This window comes from Centruroides vittatus, unplaced genomic scaffold, assembly GCF_030686945.1.
Source record: "Centruroides vittatus isolate TY-2023 unplaced genomic scaffold, ASM3068694v2 contig_1476, whole genome shotgun sequence".
NCBI classification, from domain to species: Eukaryota; Metazoa; Arthropoda; class Arachnida; order Scorpiones; family Buthidae; genus Centruroides; species Centruroides vittatus.
This window is the reverse complement of record NW_027120915.1, coordinates 902,443-924,576: the sequence shown is the minus strand read 5'-3', so window position 1 is coordinate 924,576 and position 22,134 is coordinate 902,443. Positions and strand designations below refer to the sequence as shown.

Here is a 22,134-nt window from a genome sequence, read left to right as displayed (position 1 = left end):
CTATTTGTTAATATGTAATTATTACAAATAGATGCTCAAATAAAACACATTTAAATATGTGCAAATGATATATTTTATACAATTGTAACATGTAAATACTTTTAAGTAAAATAAATTGAGCGTATTGTTAGGAGAACATATTTTTTTGACCGACTAGGCACGTGATTGTGTACTAATTTTGTGTGCTTGTTATATAGTTTAAGTTGTCAAATTTTAAATTCCTATATGTTTGAAAGGAAATGTGCCAGCAAAAAATTTGATAATTAGAAGTAATTATAGTTTATAAAGATTATTTTAGATTTATGAAATAGTAAAAATGTCAGTTATACTTTAACAGAAAATACACAATGTACAGAAAAAAAATATAAAAATTTTCCTGTCATATGAACTTGGATAGTTTGTTTTAAAAAAGTATCTGGAAATAAAATGCATTTCAACCCAAAATTTGAAAAAATGCAGGGATGAAAAGATAAACCATATTAATTTAAATCTATTATTACTGTCTAATAATTAAATTTTATATAAATTTTAAAATTAGTTTTATATAATTTAGATGATCAAAAAATGTAATATTGCAAAATGAAAAATTAATTTAAATTATTCAGGTATTTTGTATTGTGTAAATGTTTTTCTTATTGCATTTATTAGGAAATTAGTATATAAGAATTTAAATAAAGAGAATGAAAGGCACTTTAAAAAGTTTTGTTGATTTTATGTAAATACTTTCTTTTATGCAATAACTTGAATCTGTAAATTTTAAATGTTTTCTTCCAGTTTAACTGGTCAATAGATTACATTTAAAACAAATTTAATATATGGATTATAAATTTGAACATGCAACAAATGCAATGACCTATTAAATCTAGGTTTTCTAACTTAGATGTCAAATTGATAAATTATTAGGGGTTGTTTAGGGATCATTGGACAAATTTATCCTGTATTAATTACAGTAAAACTTCTCTAACTCAAACATCTGTAACACGAATATTTCTTTAACTGAAAGAAATTGAAGCATTCGATAGGTCTCAATGGAATAGCAAAGAGAAAATTTAAGTTGGAGACGTTAAATCCCAAAGTTGAAGGTTTTCATTGTCCTCCAATACTGATTTTATATTAATTTCAACTTCCCTGACTCAAATTTTAATATTTATTTTATCTGGTAATCCAAATTATCAAATTTCCACGAAATTTTCAGACAGTTGTATCTACCATCCAACACCCCAGTCTAAAGAGAGAGGATCTCTCACTTTTATCTCGACAAGATGAACAATACCTGCAAAACTGTTCAATTCCATTAGTTACATTGAACATTTAAACAGCCTGTGTGACATCTTTCAACAAAAACGAAAAAACACTATCAAAGATTCTTTATATAATGCAAAAGAGATTAATAAAAAATGCCATTTCTGAATAGATTTGTATATTTATCTCTAACTTGAATCATCTGGAACTTGAAGTTTATTCCTGCTCCTTGGAGCATCGAGTTAAGAGAAGTTTTACTGAGAGAAGTTTCAAATAGAAATTAATTTCATAAAAAAAATGAATAAATTACAAAATAAGACATCGATATCAAAAGAGTGGCAAGTTAGGTCTAGTTTTAGAAAAGGGTCTACAAGCAAAAAAATTGGGAAATTCCTATATTAAACAATCAAAATGTTTGTTTCGTGCAACAAAAAATATTTGAGGAACAATCATACATTAATTAAACTATAATCAAGTTCAAACTGAATAAATATCTTGTTGTTTTCTAGCTTGTTCTGTTTCTTTTATGCTTGAAACTGAAACTGTATAAATATCCTTTGAAAATGATTAATTTACATTTAGATCATTATTTTATAGAGCAAATTGATTAATAAACTTTAAAAATTCACTCTATTTTTAAGTATTCTTCTGTAAAATAATGGAATTTCTAATACTAGTACTAGTTTACTAAAATCTTTCATCTTTTACTGTGAAGATGAGCTGTTTTCACTGGACAATATTGGCTAAAATTTTTAAAATCAATAAGAGAATAGAAATACACGAAATAATCATGGAAATAAGGAATTTCGAGTATCATCATTTCGGCAGATGAAAATGGAGCTAGATTCATTCAGTTACATCGTAAAAAATAGATAGAGGAATTTGGAATGGAAGAAAAAGATACAGAAGAGTTGGTGCAACTGGCATTACTAATAGATCATTCTCAAATATGATTAGCAATTCGTTTGAGATGAGAATATTTTTCATTATAAAAATTTTCCATAAAATTTATCTGATTATTATTATAAATATCAAATGAAATGACAGAATTCTAAACAAAAAAATATTCATAATATTCATTTTGTTATAGAATTATATTACATATTCTCACTTATTTAAAAAAATTTATCATTGTGTAATGTCCAATTAAAATTGTCCGTGTTATATCGGTCATTTCCAGTTGACATGCCATTTACTATCGATGCCGATAAAGACTACGATGATATGGAACATATTGAATAGTGGCTGAATGCCAAAATAGTTGAAAAAATAAACAAATTCCTGAACTAGCTCTTGAATTTTCCCTTGAAAGGCTAATATATTTTAAGGTCATATTTTTTTTTAACATGGAGAGTATGCTCTTGAAAGAGTAAGTCATATTCAGTCAGTTGATTCTTTTGTCTAGTTCTTTTTTTCCTTTCAATTCCAAATATAGTAAAATAAGAGAAGGGACAAAAGAGTATACTTCATCTATGCTTTAAACTAGTGTTTCCCAACGTGGGGCCCATGCCCCACAAGGGGGCAATTCGATTGTTAAGGGGAGCAATTCGATTGTTAAGGGGGGCAATTCGAAACTCGTTCAGAGTTTAAGTTAACCGTACAGCCGCTGTATGCCATATTTATTGTAATATTGATTTAAGTTAGTTTTAATTTTCTTTGTTTCCCTTTCCTTGTAGAACTTTCCTTTATAACCCTTTTCTCTTGGGGTGGGATTAACAATTCTGGGAACCACTGAGAACAAAGAGATGAACGAGGCCCTGAGGCCGGCGAAAGAGGAGAAAGAACATTCTTTGCCCAGACCTCAAGGTGGGCAGATGTGAGTTGTTGTGTTCCAGGTCGTGTTTGGCAATGACTGGAAAGTGCAAGAGACTGATGAAAGGATTGGGTTTTATCGTGGTTATGATAAAATAGTGTGGCAATTAAGTGCAAGAAAAAAACTCCAACGAACACGACAACAAGAAACCTTCCAAAAGAGTTCAACGTATATGTTGGGGGCATAAGAATTTTAGAAAGGCTTAGGTGGGGCATAGCACAACAGAGGTTGGGAAACACTGCTTTAAACTTTCTGAAGTTTCCTTTCCCTAGAGCTGTTAATTTTGAAACTTCAGAAACTTGGTAAAAGATTGGATTCTCCATTTGTTTATACCATTAAGAATTGGATATCAAGAGTGACTGTAAATAAATCTGATTAACACTGAAATTCCCCAAAAAAAATAAAGTAATAATAATACTGTAAATGACACTTTTAGCCCATGACTATAAATTAGATTGTTAAATCCTATTTATTAGGTTATCTAACTCTAAGTGTTAAAGTACAGTAGAGAGTCGTTTATCCGAATCAATTGGGGACTGGGATTGTTCGGATAACCGATTATGTACAAAAAAATATATTTACCTGTCCAATGTTGAAATTTTCTCCGTTGCGTGTCGCTTTGTGTTGAATTTTCGTCGATTTTAAGCCTAACGAAAATTTTTATAATAATAATCGAGGCTATTGTATCGTTAAAAATTATTTCTTTATTTTGTACAAACAAAATAAATATATTGAAAAATATAAAAACAAAAATTATACATTAGAAGTTAATCTAGTATCAAAAACGTTCGATTCAGCACAACACAGACTGGAAAGCAATCGGATAACTGGTGTTCGGATAAACGACTCTATTGTACTCCAATACTTTTACAGAAACATTAATAAAAAAAATTCGAGAGAAGCTTTTATTTGCAATAACATTTATTTGATACTATTAAATGAAAAATGTGACCATTAAAAATATAAAATCGGTCACAGTCCAATGTGTTTCTATCTATAAAAAGTAATTGTAAATCTTTTTAAACAGTTGTTCTTTTTATAGACAAAATAAACATTTAAATATCTAAAAGTTTAATTCATTGCAAAAATAATTACATTTTGTGCTAAGTACAGTACATACTAAGAGATAGTAAGTCTTTGATATAGAAATTTTGGTGTTCTAAAAGAGTGTTTATGGACTTTATTATAGCAAAGGATCTATGTTCCATGATATTTTTGCTCCATTCCATCTGCAAAAAAAAATTAAAACTTTGTTAAAATTTTGAAGTAATAATCACTACTATAATTTAATTTATTTTCACATAAATTATATGGAAGTTTGTCATTATTCTTTAATAAATTGACTTTTGTTAACAAGAGTATCAATTTATTAAAACAACACTTGAAATAACAACGAAATCTAAATGCTCACTTTGTACGAATGCAATGTTCAATAGGAGATACTAAATCGTCTTCATTACTGACATAATTAAATGTAGGATCTGAAAACAAAATTTGTTACCGTGGCATATTAGCTTTTTAGAATTCCGACGACTTTGAATACTCGTCAAAACTTACCAACAGTGAGACGGATCTCCTCGTTTTGATTAAGTAGTCCGTCATAATAAAATAAGTGGAATAGTCTTCCGCTTTTAGTTTCTTCTAATGAAGTAGCAAATAAGACAGAAAAATGACTTTCACTTAAAACAATCCAAACTGGAAAATTTGGATTCTTCAGATTTTTTCCAACCTTAAAATAAAATATGTTATCATCAGAAAGTCCAATATCTAAACATTTTAATTAAAAAAAAAACATACCTCACAAGAATTGTAGTGTTCAAATAAAGATAATAAACCTATATCCGAAACCGAATGGATACCGTGAAGTATTGTTTTTTCCGTGCCTCCAGTATTCAGTTCTAAATTATTGTCGAACACGTTGGAAACTGCTTCTCCTATTACCATTAAATTTACCATTTCCTGATAAATAAATCAAACAGAAAAATTGTTTTTATAGTTGATGTTCTAACAAAATTAAGAAGTTGAAATAAATGTATTTGTATTATTTGTATTGTAAAAAATTAAACATTTAACAATTTTATTATGATATGTTACATTGCAAAGAATAATGTAAAAAGATCAGATTATTGTACAAACAATGTATATCTCATCATATATAAATGACGTATTCATTTTAAGAGGGCAGTTATGCATCTATGATTAATATAAGTATTTGACACTCAAAAGAACAAAACTTTTTCCATTTTTATTAATGAAAAAAGTTTAGAAATTAGCTTGTTTAAAGTGTCATGCATTTGAGAGAGATTATAAACAAAATTTTATCAAGTATAATTTTTATAAGCTAGACACCAACCAAATGCCAAAATTCTATCAGGCTAGATACGGCTAATTAATAAATAAATTACGTAACCAATTTGGCACTAGAGGCAGGCATTAGGCGCTATCTCTTTAAATTATAATTTTAATTAATTAAAGTTAATATTTTAAATAATTTAGAACCGCTGGAAGAAAAAAATTGGCCCGGAGCGGGACTCAAACCCACAACTCATGCTTATCGTGCAGATGCATTGCCAGTTATGCTATCCGGACCTCCGGTCCAATCTCCTCTTTTGGCACACATAAGCTAACGTTATAACCGTCGATGATTATTACAATGCCGGCTGGAGACACGTTTGGCACCCACATCCTATAAGGCATTCAACTGGCCATCGCAAACCTCGGCAAGGGGTAATATATAAACAACCTCGATGTTGTTTATATATAATTTTTATGTAAATAATGACTAATTAATAAATTACATTTTTTTGTATTTTGAAAAATTCTAATCATGTTAAACACATTTTTGTATTATATTTATAATCAAATTTATTATTAAATTGATTATATCTAGAAGACAACAATTGTTTTTCAGAAATTTGTATTTTTTCTGTGCTCCTCTTTCTTGATTATGTCCTTAAATAAAGTAAGGTTCTCGTGAACATTTAGTTACAAAATTATTAAAATTAGACAATATATAAAAGTGCCTTCTAAGAATTTTTCTTAAATTTTGTAACTAAATTTATTTGTCTTGGAAATTTTTTTTTATCAAAAGCAATTAACATAATGATTATATCTTGATCAGTTTTCGATTACTAATAAACAACAGATTTCCATTATAATGCTTTTAAGTTTTTTTGTTTATGAATTGTTTCTGTTAAGATAAAGGAATTAAGCAACTTTTCTGATTTTTGTCAATGAAACTAGATGTGTCGATTTAGCAGTGATGTTATCAATAATCATTCTTTAAGTATTTTACAAACTATTAAACCAGACAAGACAATTGGTTGTTTGGCTTTTTTTTTAATTAGCTTTATGAAAAGTATATTAACTGCAGTGTATGCATGCAAACTTTAATATTCAAACTTGAATCTGTTACAAAGAAACTACTATATTTTGACAAAAAGTTTATATTAAATACAAATTAATTTTTGCAAAATTAAAAACAAACCTGTGTACAATATCCATGTCTTCCTATTAAATTTGTATTGGGGTCATCCATTTCACTTTTAATCCTTTTAAAAACAATAATGAAAAACATCTCCATCTTATTAATTTCCAAAATTATAAATTTATCATTCTTTAAACATACCTTTCAATTGTATGAGAAAATATCACAGAATATAAAAATAAAATGCAACCATCTGCTTCTTCGTTCTGAAACTATTAGAAGAAGTCTATCAATTGTAAAATAATTTAATAAAAAGTAGTGAATATTGAATTTCATACCATATTTATATTTTCCTCAATGAAAAAGAGTAATTGGGAAAAATATTCAAATTTATACAGCAACAACTGTAAAAAAATTTCAAATCATTTACATTTATTATATATGAAGTTAACTATATTTTCATTTATATTTTATATCAATTAAAACAACTTTCTAATTATTGGAGGATTATAAATTTTTGGAACTATATTAAATTATGATATAGAGATTTATTTAAAAAGTAGAACACTTAATAGCTACAGATCCCTATATATTCAATGAAAGTCTCTGAATGAAATTTATTATAATTTTTAAAAGAAACTTTGAAATTTCTGTTAAAGAATACAAAACATATATAGTGATACACACAACTGTAAAAGTTTCATTAGATGTTTAAAATAATATTTTGTTTAAATACAAAACAAATAACTTTACTTTTGCCGTAATGAAATAAAATATATAACTTATATAATTAGAAAAATTTTTCATAAAGAGAAATAGATTAAAAACTATTTAATAATTTAAATAAATAGTTGTTATATCCATTAATCTTAAAACATGAATAAATGAGACCAAGAACAAAAGTGTTAAAGGTTGCCACTGATTAATCAGAATGGATTGGATGGATGCAGCCAGAGAGAGTACAATACTTGTGTTTTCTGACTGACATGAATTCCAACTAGCTCCATCATATTTAGTATTCATTTTTGATTGTTGAACTTATTTTTAAATCTTATTTTATTGTTAAAATAATTAAAAAATATACAACTTAAAGATTTTAACCAGCGTATAATTGAATTAAGAATTGCCAGCAGTTTAAATGAATGTAACGTAAATCAATAACTATTAAAATGGTAGCCAGTGCTTTAAATATTAATAAAATGTACATAATTAAACTGCATATTGAGGCCAATATAAAAATATCTTAAAAATTCACATTTACCTACAGATAATGATAATTATAACCTGAATTCTGATTTACAAATAGCAAAGTTTTACATGTGTATTTGAATTTACAGTATAGTATTTGTATAATTACAGTACATTTGTATTTTGAGATGTGTAAATTCTGATAACATTAAACGACTAACAATATCTGTGATTACAATAAATGGGATCTATTGTATTTAAATTAGCTAGTCTTATGTAATTAAAAGTAATTTATTTTTTATACTTGTTCTGTTAATCCATCATATTGTAACTTTGCTGCTATTGAAGTTGTCACATCAATAACTTGCCTTCCAGAAGGACTAGAAATATAAAAATATGAATAATAGTAAAATTGTTAAAATTATTATTCAGATAAATTATCAAATTGAAAGACTTACAGAGCAACAATAGCCTGTTGTTTTAATCCAGCTTTCCATAATATTTTTGATAATGCTCTTATTAACGATGTTTTACAAGCTCGTGTTGCTGGTCTCAAACTAGAAGTAATCAAATTAAAGTAAATCAAATTTAAATAAAATTTCAAAATCTATAAAACAAACACGATATTTACCATCCATTAACACAAAAATCTTGATAATTGTGAAACAATAATTCAAGCAGTATATGAGATTGAACAGCTGCCAAAATGCCACATGGTCCTCCCTAAAATTTATTTTATACTGATTATTTATTCATTATTATGTAATGTAAACATAAATTTTTATTTAATTTTATTAAACTACATTTATATACAGAATGTTCTTCAATGTAGGATCATAACTGAAGAAAAAGTAAAAGGTCGCAAACATATATTTGATTTGCAACCATTACATAACTGTGTATGTGTAACTGTGAAATGCAAAACTGAGGAGGTGATTGAATATACAGTGGAACCTCGCTTAACGAGCATCTCTCATAACGAGCAAAACAAATTGTAAAAAAATGAGTCACATAATGAGTGACCAGGAGAGGGGAAGTCCCAGATTGTGTGCATGCTCCATCAGTCTCGTTCTGCTAGCATTTTAGTGTTGCTTGTGATCACACATTTTCCCAAACTTGTGTTCAGACATATTATGTATAAACATCAACAACCATAGCCTATTATATAATAAACACTCCAAACGGTATGTTAGATTCTTGGGCCATGTAAAGGCTATAATTAAATAATTAAATATTAGAAATTACTGTATTTTTTTTTTTTCATTTTCTGCAAATTGAATTTGCATTTCAGGTTGGTTCATTCTGCACTAGAAAAAAAGATGATGATGATGATTCACACTCCTTAACAATGTATATTGTATAATTTTCTTTGAATAAACATTATACATAAGATATCTGAGTATTTTTTTTTTGGCATGAAATGCATTATCGTATTTTACATTAATTTCTATGGGAAAAACTGTTTCACTTAACAAGTGTTTCACATTATGAGTAAGATTCTGGAATGAATTATGCTCGTTAAGTGAGTATTTGCCAGTTATATTCCCTATATACACTATCCAACATTGCAGTAATCTGAATTGAAACCATTAAAAAAAGCTTTACTGCCAATTACATTGTAGCCAAACCACACAGAGTACAGAATGCAAAAGCCATTCTAGAAGATGAAAGCAAACAGCCATAATTTGGTATAATTATTCCAAAATGTTTGGTTTTTTACAAGTTTAACAGGACATTTTCCAGTTTCAAAACCTTTGTCCCTGAAAATGAAAAAAATCTATCCATGACTTGATTATTTTTAAAACTCAAAGCTAATATTCTCAAAACACACAAAAAATACTTTTAACATTGGAACTTAATTTTAACAAACAGAAATATATAACAGAATATTTTATACATTCCAAATTGCCAATTTGAAACCAAAACTAATATGCAACAGCATAAGAGGCCAATGAAATTAAAATACCAATGTAGAAAATTCTACCAGATAATCAAATGAAAGTAAATCTCATTAAAAGTAGTACAGAGTTTGGTGAAGCCATGAACTACCATGCTTGTTGTACAGTACCTCTGGCTCTTGATGTCACAGAGTCTGACTCAGTGTCAAGTAAGTAAATTCCTCATACTATTTAAGTTATTCCACTTTGATCATCCTGTAGAAAGCAGCAGCTGCACACACATATATATATATGTATGTATAGTAGTATGACATATATATATATATATGTATGTATGTAGTAGCCGCTTTTATGCCATAAGCATAACATTATATAGGGCTAAAAAAACAACTACACAATTATTCTATTGCTGTAGTGACAACTAACACTTCTAAGTACAGGTATACCTCGACTTACGTCGGTAATTGGTTCCAGGAGAGGCGACGTAAGTCGAATTTACTTGTGTAGGTACGACGTAAGTCGTAGTTTCGACTTACGTCATAACTAAATGCCAATAATGGAGGAAACACCAATAATGAGCACTTAAAGACCACTAAATAAGACGACAACACAGGAACACAGATGTTTTCATGTTTCGTTCTCTAGGATTTATGATGATTATATTAACATTTACTGTAAATATACATATTTTAATATGATTTTATGTGCTTTTAACACTTTTCTAGTGATATTACGACTTCAATGTTTGTAGCGGACGGATTTAAAGTTGAATTTAAACTTGATTTTTATTTTTCCATATACTTTTTTGACAAACGACGTAAAATCGGGAACAACGTAACTCGAGAGGGACGTAAGTCGAGGTATACCTGTATTACTCTAAAATAGCTCCCTCTAGGGTAATTATGTATAGAGGTGAAACTTTTACCAATGTATACTTAATCCAACAAACTATATCAGTCAAAGCATTTCTGGTGGCAGTTTAAATTAAAATATATATTTCAAGAGAAATAATAATCATCATCATCATTTATTTGCAAAGGGAAAATTTCCCTCTAAGGGGGTGGTACAAATACAAGTATTACACAAAGAATTAATTTACATGATAAAATTACATAAAACATACTTTTGTAACAATTATTAATTAACATAATTTATTACAAGGCACTGTTTTTACCTTTGGGTTGTATTGTTATAAAGAATTTGCCTAAATAAACAACAACAAATAATTAGTTATTATCGGGAATTTTTTCAGTGATTTTTGCAAAGTAGTTATAAATTTTATAGGCGTCATTTCTGCTGATGAAGTTTAGGTTAATTTTAAAGTCAAGAAGTGATCCAACGTTGCATATTCTTATTATGTCATATTGTTCACGCAATTTAGTTAGTGCTTTACAGTTTTGGAGTAGGTGGATCATAGAAAAGCCATCAGATTGGCATAATTGGCAGTAATTGGTCGAAAAATTTATATATGTTCTATTAATAAAAAGAGAGTATTTATTGAGACGTAGCTGCATTATTAGACGTTTTACGTTTAGGTCAATTGGTTGCCACATATAGGGTTGAAAAGAGGGAATATTGAGTATGTTAATATACCAAGGATGGTAGTTGCTTTGATTTAAGGAGAGCTGGTCTTTATTAATTGATTGGGATACAGCCGAATTTAGTAGGAGAGTATAGGCGAATTTCCAGTCTTGAATCGTGTCGGTGAACAGTAATTCTGATATACCAAAAGAGTTTAATAATCTTCGAAATTTATACTGCCAAAGGTGGTTGTTTTTCTCGTTATTGCTCTGCTTTATCATTTCTTGATATAAAAAATCGGTATTGTCATCACTTTTGTATTTAAGTCTGTAGTAAAATTTTATAATTCGTTTTAATATATGGGGAAAAACCCAAGTACGACTAGTCTCGTGTCGGATGGCATATCCAGGTATTGTGTTTTCAAGATGAAATAACTTTCGAAGGAAGTAGATATGTAGAGTTTCAAGGTTATATAGATAATCCAGTCCCCATATTGGGCTTGCGTAATAAATGATAGGATTTACAATGGTGTTGTAGAGTTTGAGATGGATATTCAAATTTGATGTTTTCATTGTTGCACATAGAAATAATAGATTATCAATTGCATGTTTAACTTTGATGCTTAATTTTGAAATTTGAGTTTTGAAAGTCAGGTTCCAGTTAAATACGACTCCTAGGTAAGTAACTTCGTTGACTATTTGCAGTGGAGTATTTTCATGATAAATTTGTGTCTCTTTATTAGATAATTTATTGTTCTTACGAAAAATTACTATATTAGTTTTAGTTGGGTTTATTTCCAAGTAGATTGAGTTAAGATAACAGTTGAGTTGATTAATCTTGCGTTGAAGTGATATTTTATTTGGGGCTAATATGACTAGATCGTCGGCGAAGAGGATATAATGAAATATTCGATTATTTATATCAATGCCTTCGGAAGAATTATTAAAAAGATGGTCAATGCCCAATAAATAAAAATTGAATAGGTAGGGTGACAAGGGGTCACCCTGGAGCACTCCACGGGAAAGAATCAATGGAGGAGAAATCGTATTGCCTTGTTTAATTTTAACAGAGTAATTTGAGTAAAGCTTATTTATGGTAGCTGTAAATTTATTGCTAGCACCACAAGCTTTTAAGTTATTTATTAGTAATGGAGTATAGACTGAGTCGAAAGCCTTTTTTATATCGATGAATGCAGCATAAACTTTCCTGTGTTTTTTTGTAAGATAAAGCTGAATTATCATTAGTAGAATGAAAATAGCAGATTCAGTACCTTTATTTTTAGAGAAGGCGTATTGGAATTTGGCTTCTAAGTCGTTGACTTTGGTCCATTGTTGAAATTTGGTTGTTAACATTGAAGTAAAGCATTTTCTTATTGTAGATAGCAGTGCTATAGGTCTATAGTTGTTAGGGGAAGACTTGTCGCCCCTTTTGTATATCATAGTGAGAATAACAGTGTTCCAAGAGTCAGGAAAGGAGGTTGCTTTATACATAATATTAAAGATATTAAGTAGTTTTAATCTGGAACTATTAGGTAGCATTTTTAGGAATTTATTGGGAATGTTATCATGACCTGGGGTTGAATTGATTTTTATTTTTTGAATTGCTTCATTTAGATCATCAAGTGAAAAGTCAACATCCAGGTGTTCGTTGTATGCCTGTGTATTTAATATTGTTGGTGGGTCCAGATGAATTATTGAGAAGCGTTGGTAGAAGTTTTTCCAAGTATCGAAGTCGATGATTAGTGAATTTTCGCTTATGCTAGGTTTGAATCGGTATCTTCTTACTGTATTCCAAAATAATTTGTTGTCCTTATTATATTTAATTAAGTTTAATTCAAGCTTCTTGAAGTAATTTTTCTTTTTTGTCTTAATTAAGTTATTATAAGTTCGTTTAACGTCTTTATAGTTGTTGAAGTTGATGTCATTAGAGTTTAATCTGAATATTTTTAATTTAGTCTTTTTTTCCATTTTCTTTTTATAGCAGTCAAAGTCGAACCAGCCTTGTCCAAATCCGTTATTAGATTTTCTTTTACCATTATTTAGAACAATATAATCATTCATTATATCAATCATTAACCTGTATATTTCTTCGCTATTGTTCTCTTTTGCAATCGGGATGTCGCCAAAACGGTTTTCAATTTCTTTGGAATATCTGTGAGATTTATATTGTGCTCGTTGTTTTTTGACTGTTAATTTGTCAGAGTTTTTTGTCGAGAATAATAGAAATTTTACCATTGTGGGGAAATGATCAGAAATATCAAAGTCGATAACGTTAAAGTCCATGCAGCAATCTAGTAATAATTCAGAACAGATCGTGAGGTCAATAGTTGATTTTCCTGTGTGTGTTAAACAGGTGAATTCTGCTGGTGTATCAGTTTCAATGCGACCGTTGATTATATACATTTTAAGATTCGTTATTATTTCTATTAATTTTTGCCCCAGTTTGTTTAGGCATTTATCTTTCGAGTAGCGAATATTTTGTATTAAAGGGTTAGTACCTTTATATTTGGAGTCCATTCTATTGGCTATTCTTGCATTAAAGTCGCCCAGTATTATGGAGTAAGGAGTCATATAATGCCAAGTCTCGATGTGTTTAGATATTTCATTCAAAGTTGATATATCATCTGGTGGAATATAAGCAAGTATTAAAGTTATTAGATTATTTTTGATATTTGCAAGAATAGGTTTATTGATTTGGATGAGAAGCAAAATGAAATTCTTAGATTTTTTTGTTTGTAGTATTTTACCGACACCTTTTTTTAATAATAAGCAAAGGCCTCCACTTGGACGGCCTGGGCCAGTTTGTTTGTTTGCCATTACTGATTCGATTATAAATTTCTCGAAAAAATTCGACTTGTAAACCAGTTCTGAAGTTATCCAGGTTTCAGTGATAGCCAAGATATCTGGTTCATATTTAGTAAAGACATCAAGTTGAGGAATTTTATATTTGAGGCCCTGACTATTCCAATTAATAACAATAAGGCATTGGTTATTAGAAAAAGATTTACGGACTTGAAAATCGTCATGTTTGTTAGTTTGTCATTTAGTTATATCTGTTCTTGACGAAGGAAGAAAGGTGTCTGCTTGTACCAGTTTTCCAGTGGTTAAACTATAGGTTAGCTTTTCGTGGTTGATTATTAAGATATCGTTACGCAGTTTAACCTGAGGATATTGTTTACGTAGTTCGTAAAAAGTTGGTAGTAAGAATTTCCGTCTAGCTCTTGAATTGGTAGTTAAATCCGGAGAAATTTGTAAATTATTCCATTCTTCTAACAAATTTTGTTGTTTTTTCCGTATAATAGTAGTAAAAATTCGATCTCTAATTTGTTTATTACTGAGAGTGATTCTTATTGTTATATTAGGCGTTTTAGACAGTTGTACTATCTCTAGTATATCCTCTTGAGCTATATTTTGTAGATTTAAAAGAGAAGTAACAAAATTATGTATTTCTGCTCTTGAGGTGGTTTTTTGATTTGGATAATTATACATGATAATATTATTATAGCGATGTTCATTAATTAACGAGTCCAATTTGAATTGAATGCAATCCTTGTCAGTTTGTAACTTTTCTACTTGTTGTTTTAAGTCAATTATTTGTTCCTCCATTTTTACCTGGTGATCCCTCGTTTCCCGGATGTTTTCGTGAATAATTTCTAGATCTTGTTTTATCGTAACCATTTGTCTAAAAAGTTTGTCATTAGCAGTATTAATCAAGTCCGAGATTTTATTCCATAACTCTGAAGTAGAAGTGTCTGGAAGGTTGTCAGATTTAGTAGGAAAATGTTGGTCTGACTTAGTTGACTCACCTGAAATGCTGTTTGCACTTATCTGCGATGGATTTAAGTTGGGATTCGTTTCATCACTAAGTTCTTCATGAAGGTTTTTTCCAGAATTGAAATTAAAGTCCATTATCGTCCTAGGGTTTGACAAATGAGGTTGGTTCTTCTTGGTATCCGATTTGGCACGATTTAGTGGAGGTCTTCCTCTCTTAGGTGGAGAACGTTGCATATTTATTAATAATGTTATTATTGAAGTACTTTATGTTAGTAAACCACAAATTTAAACTTTTAACGAAATAAAAAGTCAAAAACGTTTGTTTCTTAGGCTTAGTATGAGCGAACAGGAGCACAAGAAAAAACGCCAGCAGCCTCGACGGAAGAACACGCCCCCTCAAGAGAAATAATAATAAACAAACCTTTTATTATGTAGATTCTATTTATTGTTCATTACAGAAGAAAGGTAAAGAACAATACTATTCACTTTCTAAAAAGCACGTAACAATGCAAACATTGTGCTAACAATCAGAAATGGATAAGGAAATTGATATGTGGAAGAGACCAAAGATAGTTTTAATTAAGGAACTGTTATTCAATTAGAATATGAAATTTATATATATATATATATAATTATATAATATACACATATTAGGAGAATTATTTCTTAAGATATATATATATATATATATATATGCTTAGTTAATTCACATGATAGAAAAGCCAAAACTAATAAATCTTGCTGCAAATAATTTTTATAAAAATAACATTCTTCTTTAAATAGGTTTTTAAGTTTTTATAAATATCTATCAGAAGAGAACTTTTAAAAGTCTTAGAAAATAATCCTCATGCAAACTTTTTTTATTTTTGCATCTACACACCTCTGCAAACAAACATTTTTGAAAATAAAATATATAAAATCAAAATATTGAATATTACCATCCAACAAATATCTAAAGATTTTAATATTGGGTGCCACAAAATTGATTACCAATTTTGAAAACATTCTTTCAAAAAAAAAGCAGTTGCAAATTCCACATTAATTTATGTCCATTGTTTATTCAGAAATAAAAGTCTTAATCTTTAACTGTATCTTTTGTCCCTGCCCAGACTTGTCCTTTACAGTTCACATAAACCTTCTCAGAAAAAGACTGGAGACTCCTGTATAATCAATTTAACTAAGGGGTTATATTTTGATCTAAACAGAAAATATAACTCCTTTCTTCATACCCTTCAGAAATTTCGTAGCAGTATTTTTCACTTGCATTCAGCTAATATTCACAAGAATATCTTCAAGTGATTTAACAGGCCATTTTGAAACAAGAAAGAATGCAATTTTCTTGTCAAGCGAGCTGGGAGAATATGCAGTTCATCTACTGGTCATCAATACTGCCATACTTTGTTAACCCCAAAATAATTTGAAAATAATTTTTCAACTGTACTAAGTACACTTTTTAAAGCCTATAGACGTATATTTCTAGTGTTTTTGATTCTACCTTTGGTAAATTGCATATCATCTAAAAATAGGTTATATCTGTTTAATTAGGGATACTGTTTAACAATAGTGAATCAAACAAATGTTCATATGACCTTTTTAACTTGTTTTCAGATAATTATAACTGAAAATGAAAATATATTACAATGGACACACTATATAAAGAAGAACATTAACTTCACTCGTTTCACTGACTCACTCAATAATATGGAATGTTTTAATAGAAGCAGATTTCTTACAGAAAAATAAACTGATATAGTCAAAAGAGAATGCTGAATATGTTGCCAGAAAAAATCTAAAATCTTGAAAAAGTGAAATGCTTTCTGTGGCAGCAAAATTTAATTCTTGATGCCTATAGAATAAAATGGAATTCAAATAGTCAATTTAAAGTGCCATTTACCTATTTTTGAAGGCTATTGATGATGATAATATAAATATTCAAAAATAGGCAAATGAAAAGTTAATATGAACTTGCTTCATTGTTTTAATTTACAACAACATTGTGCTATTGTCTTGGAATTTTTAACATTTTTGAATATCAAGGAAGATAATTAACATCAAATAAAGACTGTTTCCCTCCTACGGTGTTGCTTGAAAAGGACAAAATATGAAGACCTTTATTGTTCCTTCCAATTTTGTAAATATTTTTATATATATTATTGTCTTGGCTATTATATTTATTAAATTACATTTTCTTTTTCAAGATTTCAAGACTAAATAACTGTAAATAGTATATAAAGCTAATATTGTTTACAAAGAATTTTCATAAAGTAGAAAACAACTTTTGAGTATCACAAAATATCAGGATACCACAATAAATCAGGGACAGAGCTCTTAAAAAGGTATTTGTTTTAACTTCTTTACTCCAACGTGGTCGGTTGTATTTTACCCTTCAAAACACCAATCTAAACTACAGTCACTCAAGGTCACAACATATTTTATTTTTAAAATTCACCAAAAATCAAATTTTTATCATAAAGTAATAAATATATGATTTTTTTGTAAATTATGTTTTTGGCACAACAGTGTATAATTGTTTGGAGTAAAAATTACTTACAAAAAAAAAAAAAAGTGTTCAATTATGACCTAAATTTTTGATGTTATAAATTACTTTGACAAAAAATAAAATAGTGCCAAAAACAAATAATGAAATCGAACAAAGTCAGCACAAAAGAGAATATTGTTGTGTAGATGAACAATATCACTTTTTATATGAAACAGTCCATATATACTAGTTTTTTGTCTCTCTTTGATAAACTCTTAGGTTAGTAGGACGTTTCATTTTAGGCAGTAAGCAGAAAATACCAAAACTATAGAACAATAAAACACACTACAGAAAGAAAATCGATTAGTGAATGTGTTTTATTTGTTTGAGAAAATAAGTAAATAAAATAAAACTAGAACAAAAATAAGAAATAAATAATAAATAACTAATATATTTGTATAACTTATAGGCAATAAACAGTAAATACCAAAATTGGAAAACGATAAAATGACTTAGAAAAAAATCAACTGGTGCATGTTTCCTTTGTTTGAAAAAAATAATGAAATTAATAAAATACATATAAATAACTTACAGGCAGTGAGCAGTAATAAAATATCAAAAAATGCAAGTAAAATAATGCAGAAAATTTTTGATTAAAATTAAACATTTTTCAAAATGATGAAATATTGTCATTCTGTACGTTTCAACTGAAGCTGAATTGACGATATATCGTCGCATCGGCGTAGAAGGGTTGACATTTATCCAGGTGCAAAAGAGATCTTTCCAGCATTGCATAACTATATGAAATATGATGCATTATTTCTACTGCAATGTTTACAGTAAAATAAATTTCATTCATTCAACACTGTGCGAGTAAAATTAACTAATTCATTCCATGAGTACATTCCAGCAAAACAATTAGTGGTGCAGCTGGAATGCACTCGTGGAATATACATGTTGCTAATTGTGCATTTTGTCACATTTCTCCATAAAGTATAACCATTTGACATGATTCACAGTAGTGTTCATGAGTATTAGACATTGTTGCAGTGCTCCAGCAATTAGAAGACTGAATAATGTTGGCTCTTTTAAAAGGATATCAGCATTGTGTTTCAACACATAATTTGTCAAGATAAAAGTTTATTAACATTGATAGACAGTGGTCTTAAAGTTTTGATGAATAAAACAAAAAAATAAATACAAAATATATTGCAACACTTTTGACATATATAGAATGTCTTCTTCATATATAGAATGCTGATATACATGTCGAAAGTGCTTGCAGGATATTTTGTATTTATTTTTTTGTTTTATTCATCAAAACTTTAAGAGCACACACTATTGGCATTAATAAACTTTTATCAAGTAAAAATCTGGCGTGACAAAGTAATTATTTGTCAAGACGGCATTTTTAATTTGCATCTTCTTGTTATATTTATAAAATTTGCTTATTGCCTTGGAAATATTGCATGATTTATACTTCTCTTTCTGTATAATTTACATTATATTTAAATTTTCAATAATACAGCATATTTAAAATCACGAGAAAAATGAATAATTTAATACATAATTTGAATTATAATATTTTCAACCTTATTTTGAACAAGTCCATAGCATACTGATTCAAATTCATTAAATATGAAGGCCTGTCCTCTCCATTCTGGTCCAAACTTTGCACTTGTATTGCCAAATAACAATTTTTTCAATTCCTATAAAAATATCAACATTAAAATAATATTTCATTATTAAAATTTTAAAAACTAATGATTACATCATCATATTTAAGTATTGGTTAAATTATATGATTAATGAATTTTGTAATGTAATTAGATTTCCATCCTCAAAACAAAGGCTTGAAAAATAAATGAACAAAATCACACAAGAAACAAAGATACGAAAGACCTACATAAAATAACAAACATTTACACAATTAAGTTTGATATAGCATATTTATGCAGTATAAAAATTTCTGTACTAAGTCATAATCAGTGTTGTGGAGCCGGAGTGAATGGAGTCGGTAAAATTCTTTCGACTCCAGCAACTCTGACTTTGAAGTTTCCTATTGATAAAATGTGAAGAAAAACATTTTTTAATTAATTAATATCTAAAGAAATTTCTTAGAAAACAGACAATTCAGTAAATTTAGACATCAAAATATTAACCTGTAAAGGCTATTTCATAGCAAATTTTATGCGTATTTCACGTGACATGATCTATACTTTCAGAAAATAGTTTTTATTAATTTAAAGCCCACCAGTGACTGAATGGATAAAACCACTAACACTTGTAGTTAGTAATAGGATCGTTCCTGGAAAGTAAACACTTAAGCTTGGCTCTTCAAAGCAATACCATATCTTTAACAAAGAGAAACTCCCAAGAAAAAAATTTGACTTTCATTTCAAGTGCCATAATTTTTCTTGGCACAATGTTTTTACATCTCAGATGTTTTACTTTAGTGAAGAAAAAAAAAACAATTAATATCCAATTTAAGTAATTAATATTTTTCATTGCCCTTCTATTGGTTTTGAGTCAGTTATGACTATTTATTATAGCTTTGATTACATAATTTGGTCTTGAAACAGTCAATATAAAACCAATGAAAAAAGTAAAACTGAGATCAGAATCTAACTGCAACAAACTAAAAGAAAAAGAAAAAATGGCAAAATGTAATTAATAGGATTGTTTCAGCTCATTATTCACTGGTTTAAGTTCTCTGTGCACGATTGCACTTGTAGTTCAAGATAATTGATTTTTTTTTTCCAAATTCTCATACAGTCAAACCTGTTTTTATGCGGTCTTTTTTTATGCGATTTTTTATTTGTGCGGTATAGTTGGCGACTAGTCTCGTGCGATTTGTCATGTCTCACGTTGACTTATTATAGCTAAATAAACTTATAGCATAAATGAACTTATTATAGTAATATTATTGCACGAATATGCGAAAAATGAAATAATTTATTTTTTAAGTCAACAAAACACCATCTGGACAAAAATACGTAAAACAGACGATAGACGAGACGATGCAGTCAAGTGCTGACATCTGTTGTCAATAAATTCTATTTCGTATGGTTTTGAGTTATTTTCTATGTGAGACTTTTTTTATGCAGTCCCTATTGACCACATAAAAAAAATTTTTTTTTAATTGTGTTGCGAAAACTATTTTTTATAGCCACTCGAAGTTTCGTGCGATTTTTTTTATGCGTTTTTTTCTATGCGGTCTCTATCCACCGCATAAAAACAGGTTTGACTGTATTTTAAAATTCTACCTTATGCTTCAGTTTAGTCAACCATTGATAGGAAATCAACTATTCCCATTGTAGCTGAAGCAGGAGAAACTATTTTATAGACCAACTTATTACGTCATTCATCAAATCATTATTTTTTGTATTTTACTGTATTTAATTAAATTTAAATCAGTTTTTCATAATTAACTAATAAAAGTGAAATTCTTCTGGCTTTTAAGATGTAGTGTGTTTCTTTAAGTACTCAAAGGTTTTTCCAAGGTAAATTCGTTAAAACCATTTTTTAATTCTCGCCATCAATTTTAGTATGACATTTTATAGAAAAACTTTAGATAAAAATATTTGGGTACCCAGCAATATCTTTCGTATAAAAGGAATTGTAGGCCGACATTTTAAAAAGGTCAGAGTCAGACTTTTTGTTTACCAACTCCACCACACTGGTCACGATGAAGTACATGTTCTAAGTTATATCAATAATGCTAATAGCTAAGTGACAATGTAATCTCATTGAAGTTCATTGATGTTAATTTTAATTGAATTATATTACATTACTTAAATTATTAATTTTTGTCAATATAAGATTTGGTTAATAAATAAGCTTACTATATTGCTTTACTGATAAAAAGGATTATAAATGAAATAGTAAAAGAATAATCTCTTGAAAATAAGATACAAATATTAGCATTACTACATTAAAACATAGTTTATTAAAAATACTTTTGCCTTTATGTCCATTCAGGTTATCTTCAATTGAACGGAATAAATTTTAAAATAAATATTTAATTATTGTTTTAATTCAAATACGTTTTAAAAAATTTTTAACAGAAGTTGTTTTTTAAATTTATTTTATATAAATATAAATTTCTAAAAAATACCACTACAATCTCTTAAATCTTTAAAACTTCTGCAAATATATTATTTTAATAATATAAATAATTTTAATATTCCATACTTTAGACAAGTACAAAGATAGTGTATTTCAGAACTATTTTAATTTCTATTATAATCTTCCTGTTGCATAAATATTATATATGTATGTCCCTATTTCTCTGATAGGATTCTGCAAAACGAGTTTTTGAAACAGGGTTTTGCAGAATCCAAATCTTTCCCTCATCACATACCAATCCCTATCATTAACATATGTGAAATTGATTTTTAAATAATTAGAGAATTTGCAAGCATTGTTGCAATGATCTGCTTGTATTTTATTATAAGTAACTGTTAGAGACATTTCAGTGAATAAATTTATTTATAAATAACTGTAAATATAACCAGTAATACCCCTTATTACACATTACCATACTTTCCACATATTTTTCAGATATATTCCATGTGTGCTAGCATATAGAAAATTTACATAAAATATAATTTGAAACTAATCCAATTTTGAATTTGATATGAATAAGAGCATCGGCTGCAAATCTATCAAAAACTATGTCGATAAAATTAAAATATTTTATTTGACACAACATATTGATATTTTTAATAATTAGGAATCAATCAAATCTTCAATAAAATTATATGATTATTATCAGTTTAACTGAGTTGTTA

General features: G+C 28.3%; 1 protein-coding gene across 1 annotated transcript in view; it reads right to left on the bottom strand.

Annotated features, from left to right (window-relative positions):
- Window positions 1–4,109: 4,109 nt before the first annotated feature.
- LOC136968417 (probable ubiquitin carboxyl-terminal hydrolase MINDY-4) overlaps window positions 4,110–22,134 on the bottom strand; it is a 41,957-nt gene continuing 23,932 nt past the window's right edge. Inside the window, exons 7-17 of the mRNA XM_067262438.1 lie at window positions 18,934–19,050; window positions 8,302–8,393; window positions 8,129–8,227; window positions 7,975–8,050; window positions 6,821–6,886; window positions 6,684–6,754; window positions 6,543–6,606; window positions 4,853–5,014; window positions 4,613–4,784; window positions 4,467–4,536; window positions 4,110–4,284 (exon numbers count right to left, since the gene is read on the bottom strand). Of these exons, the coding sequence (XP_067118539.1) occupies window positions 4,239–4,284; window positions 4,467–4,536; window positions 4,613–4,784; window positions 4,853–5,014; window positions 6,543–6,606; window positions 6,684–6,754; window positions 6,821–6,886; window positions 7,975–8,050; window positions 8,129–8,227; window positions 8,302–8,393; window positions 18,934–19,050 (1,035 nt within the window). The 3' untranslated portion in view covers window positions 4,110–4,238. The remainder of the gene's footprint in view (window positions 4,285–4,466; window positions 4,537–4,612; window positions 4,785–4,852; window positions 5,015–6,542; window positions 6,607–6,683; window positions 6,755–6,820; window positions 6,887–7,974; window positions 8,051–8,128; window positions 8,228–8,301; window positions 8,394–18,933; window positions 19,051–22,134) is intronic.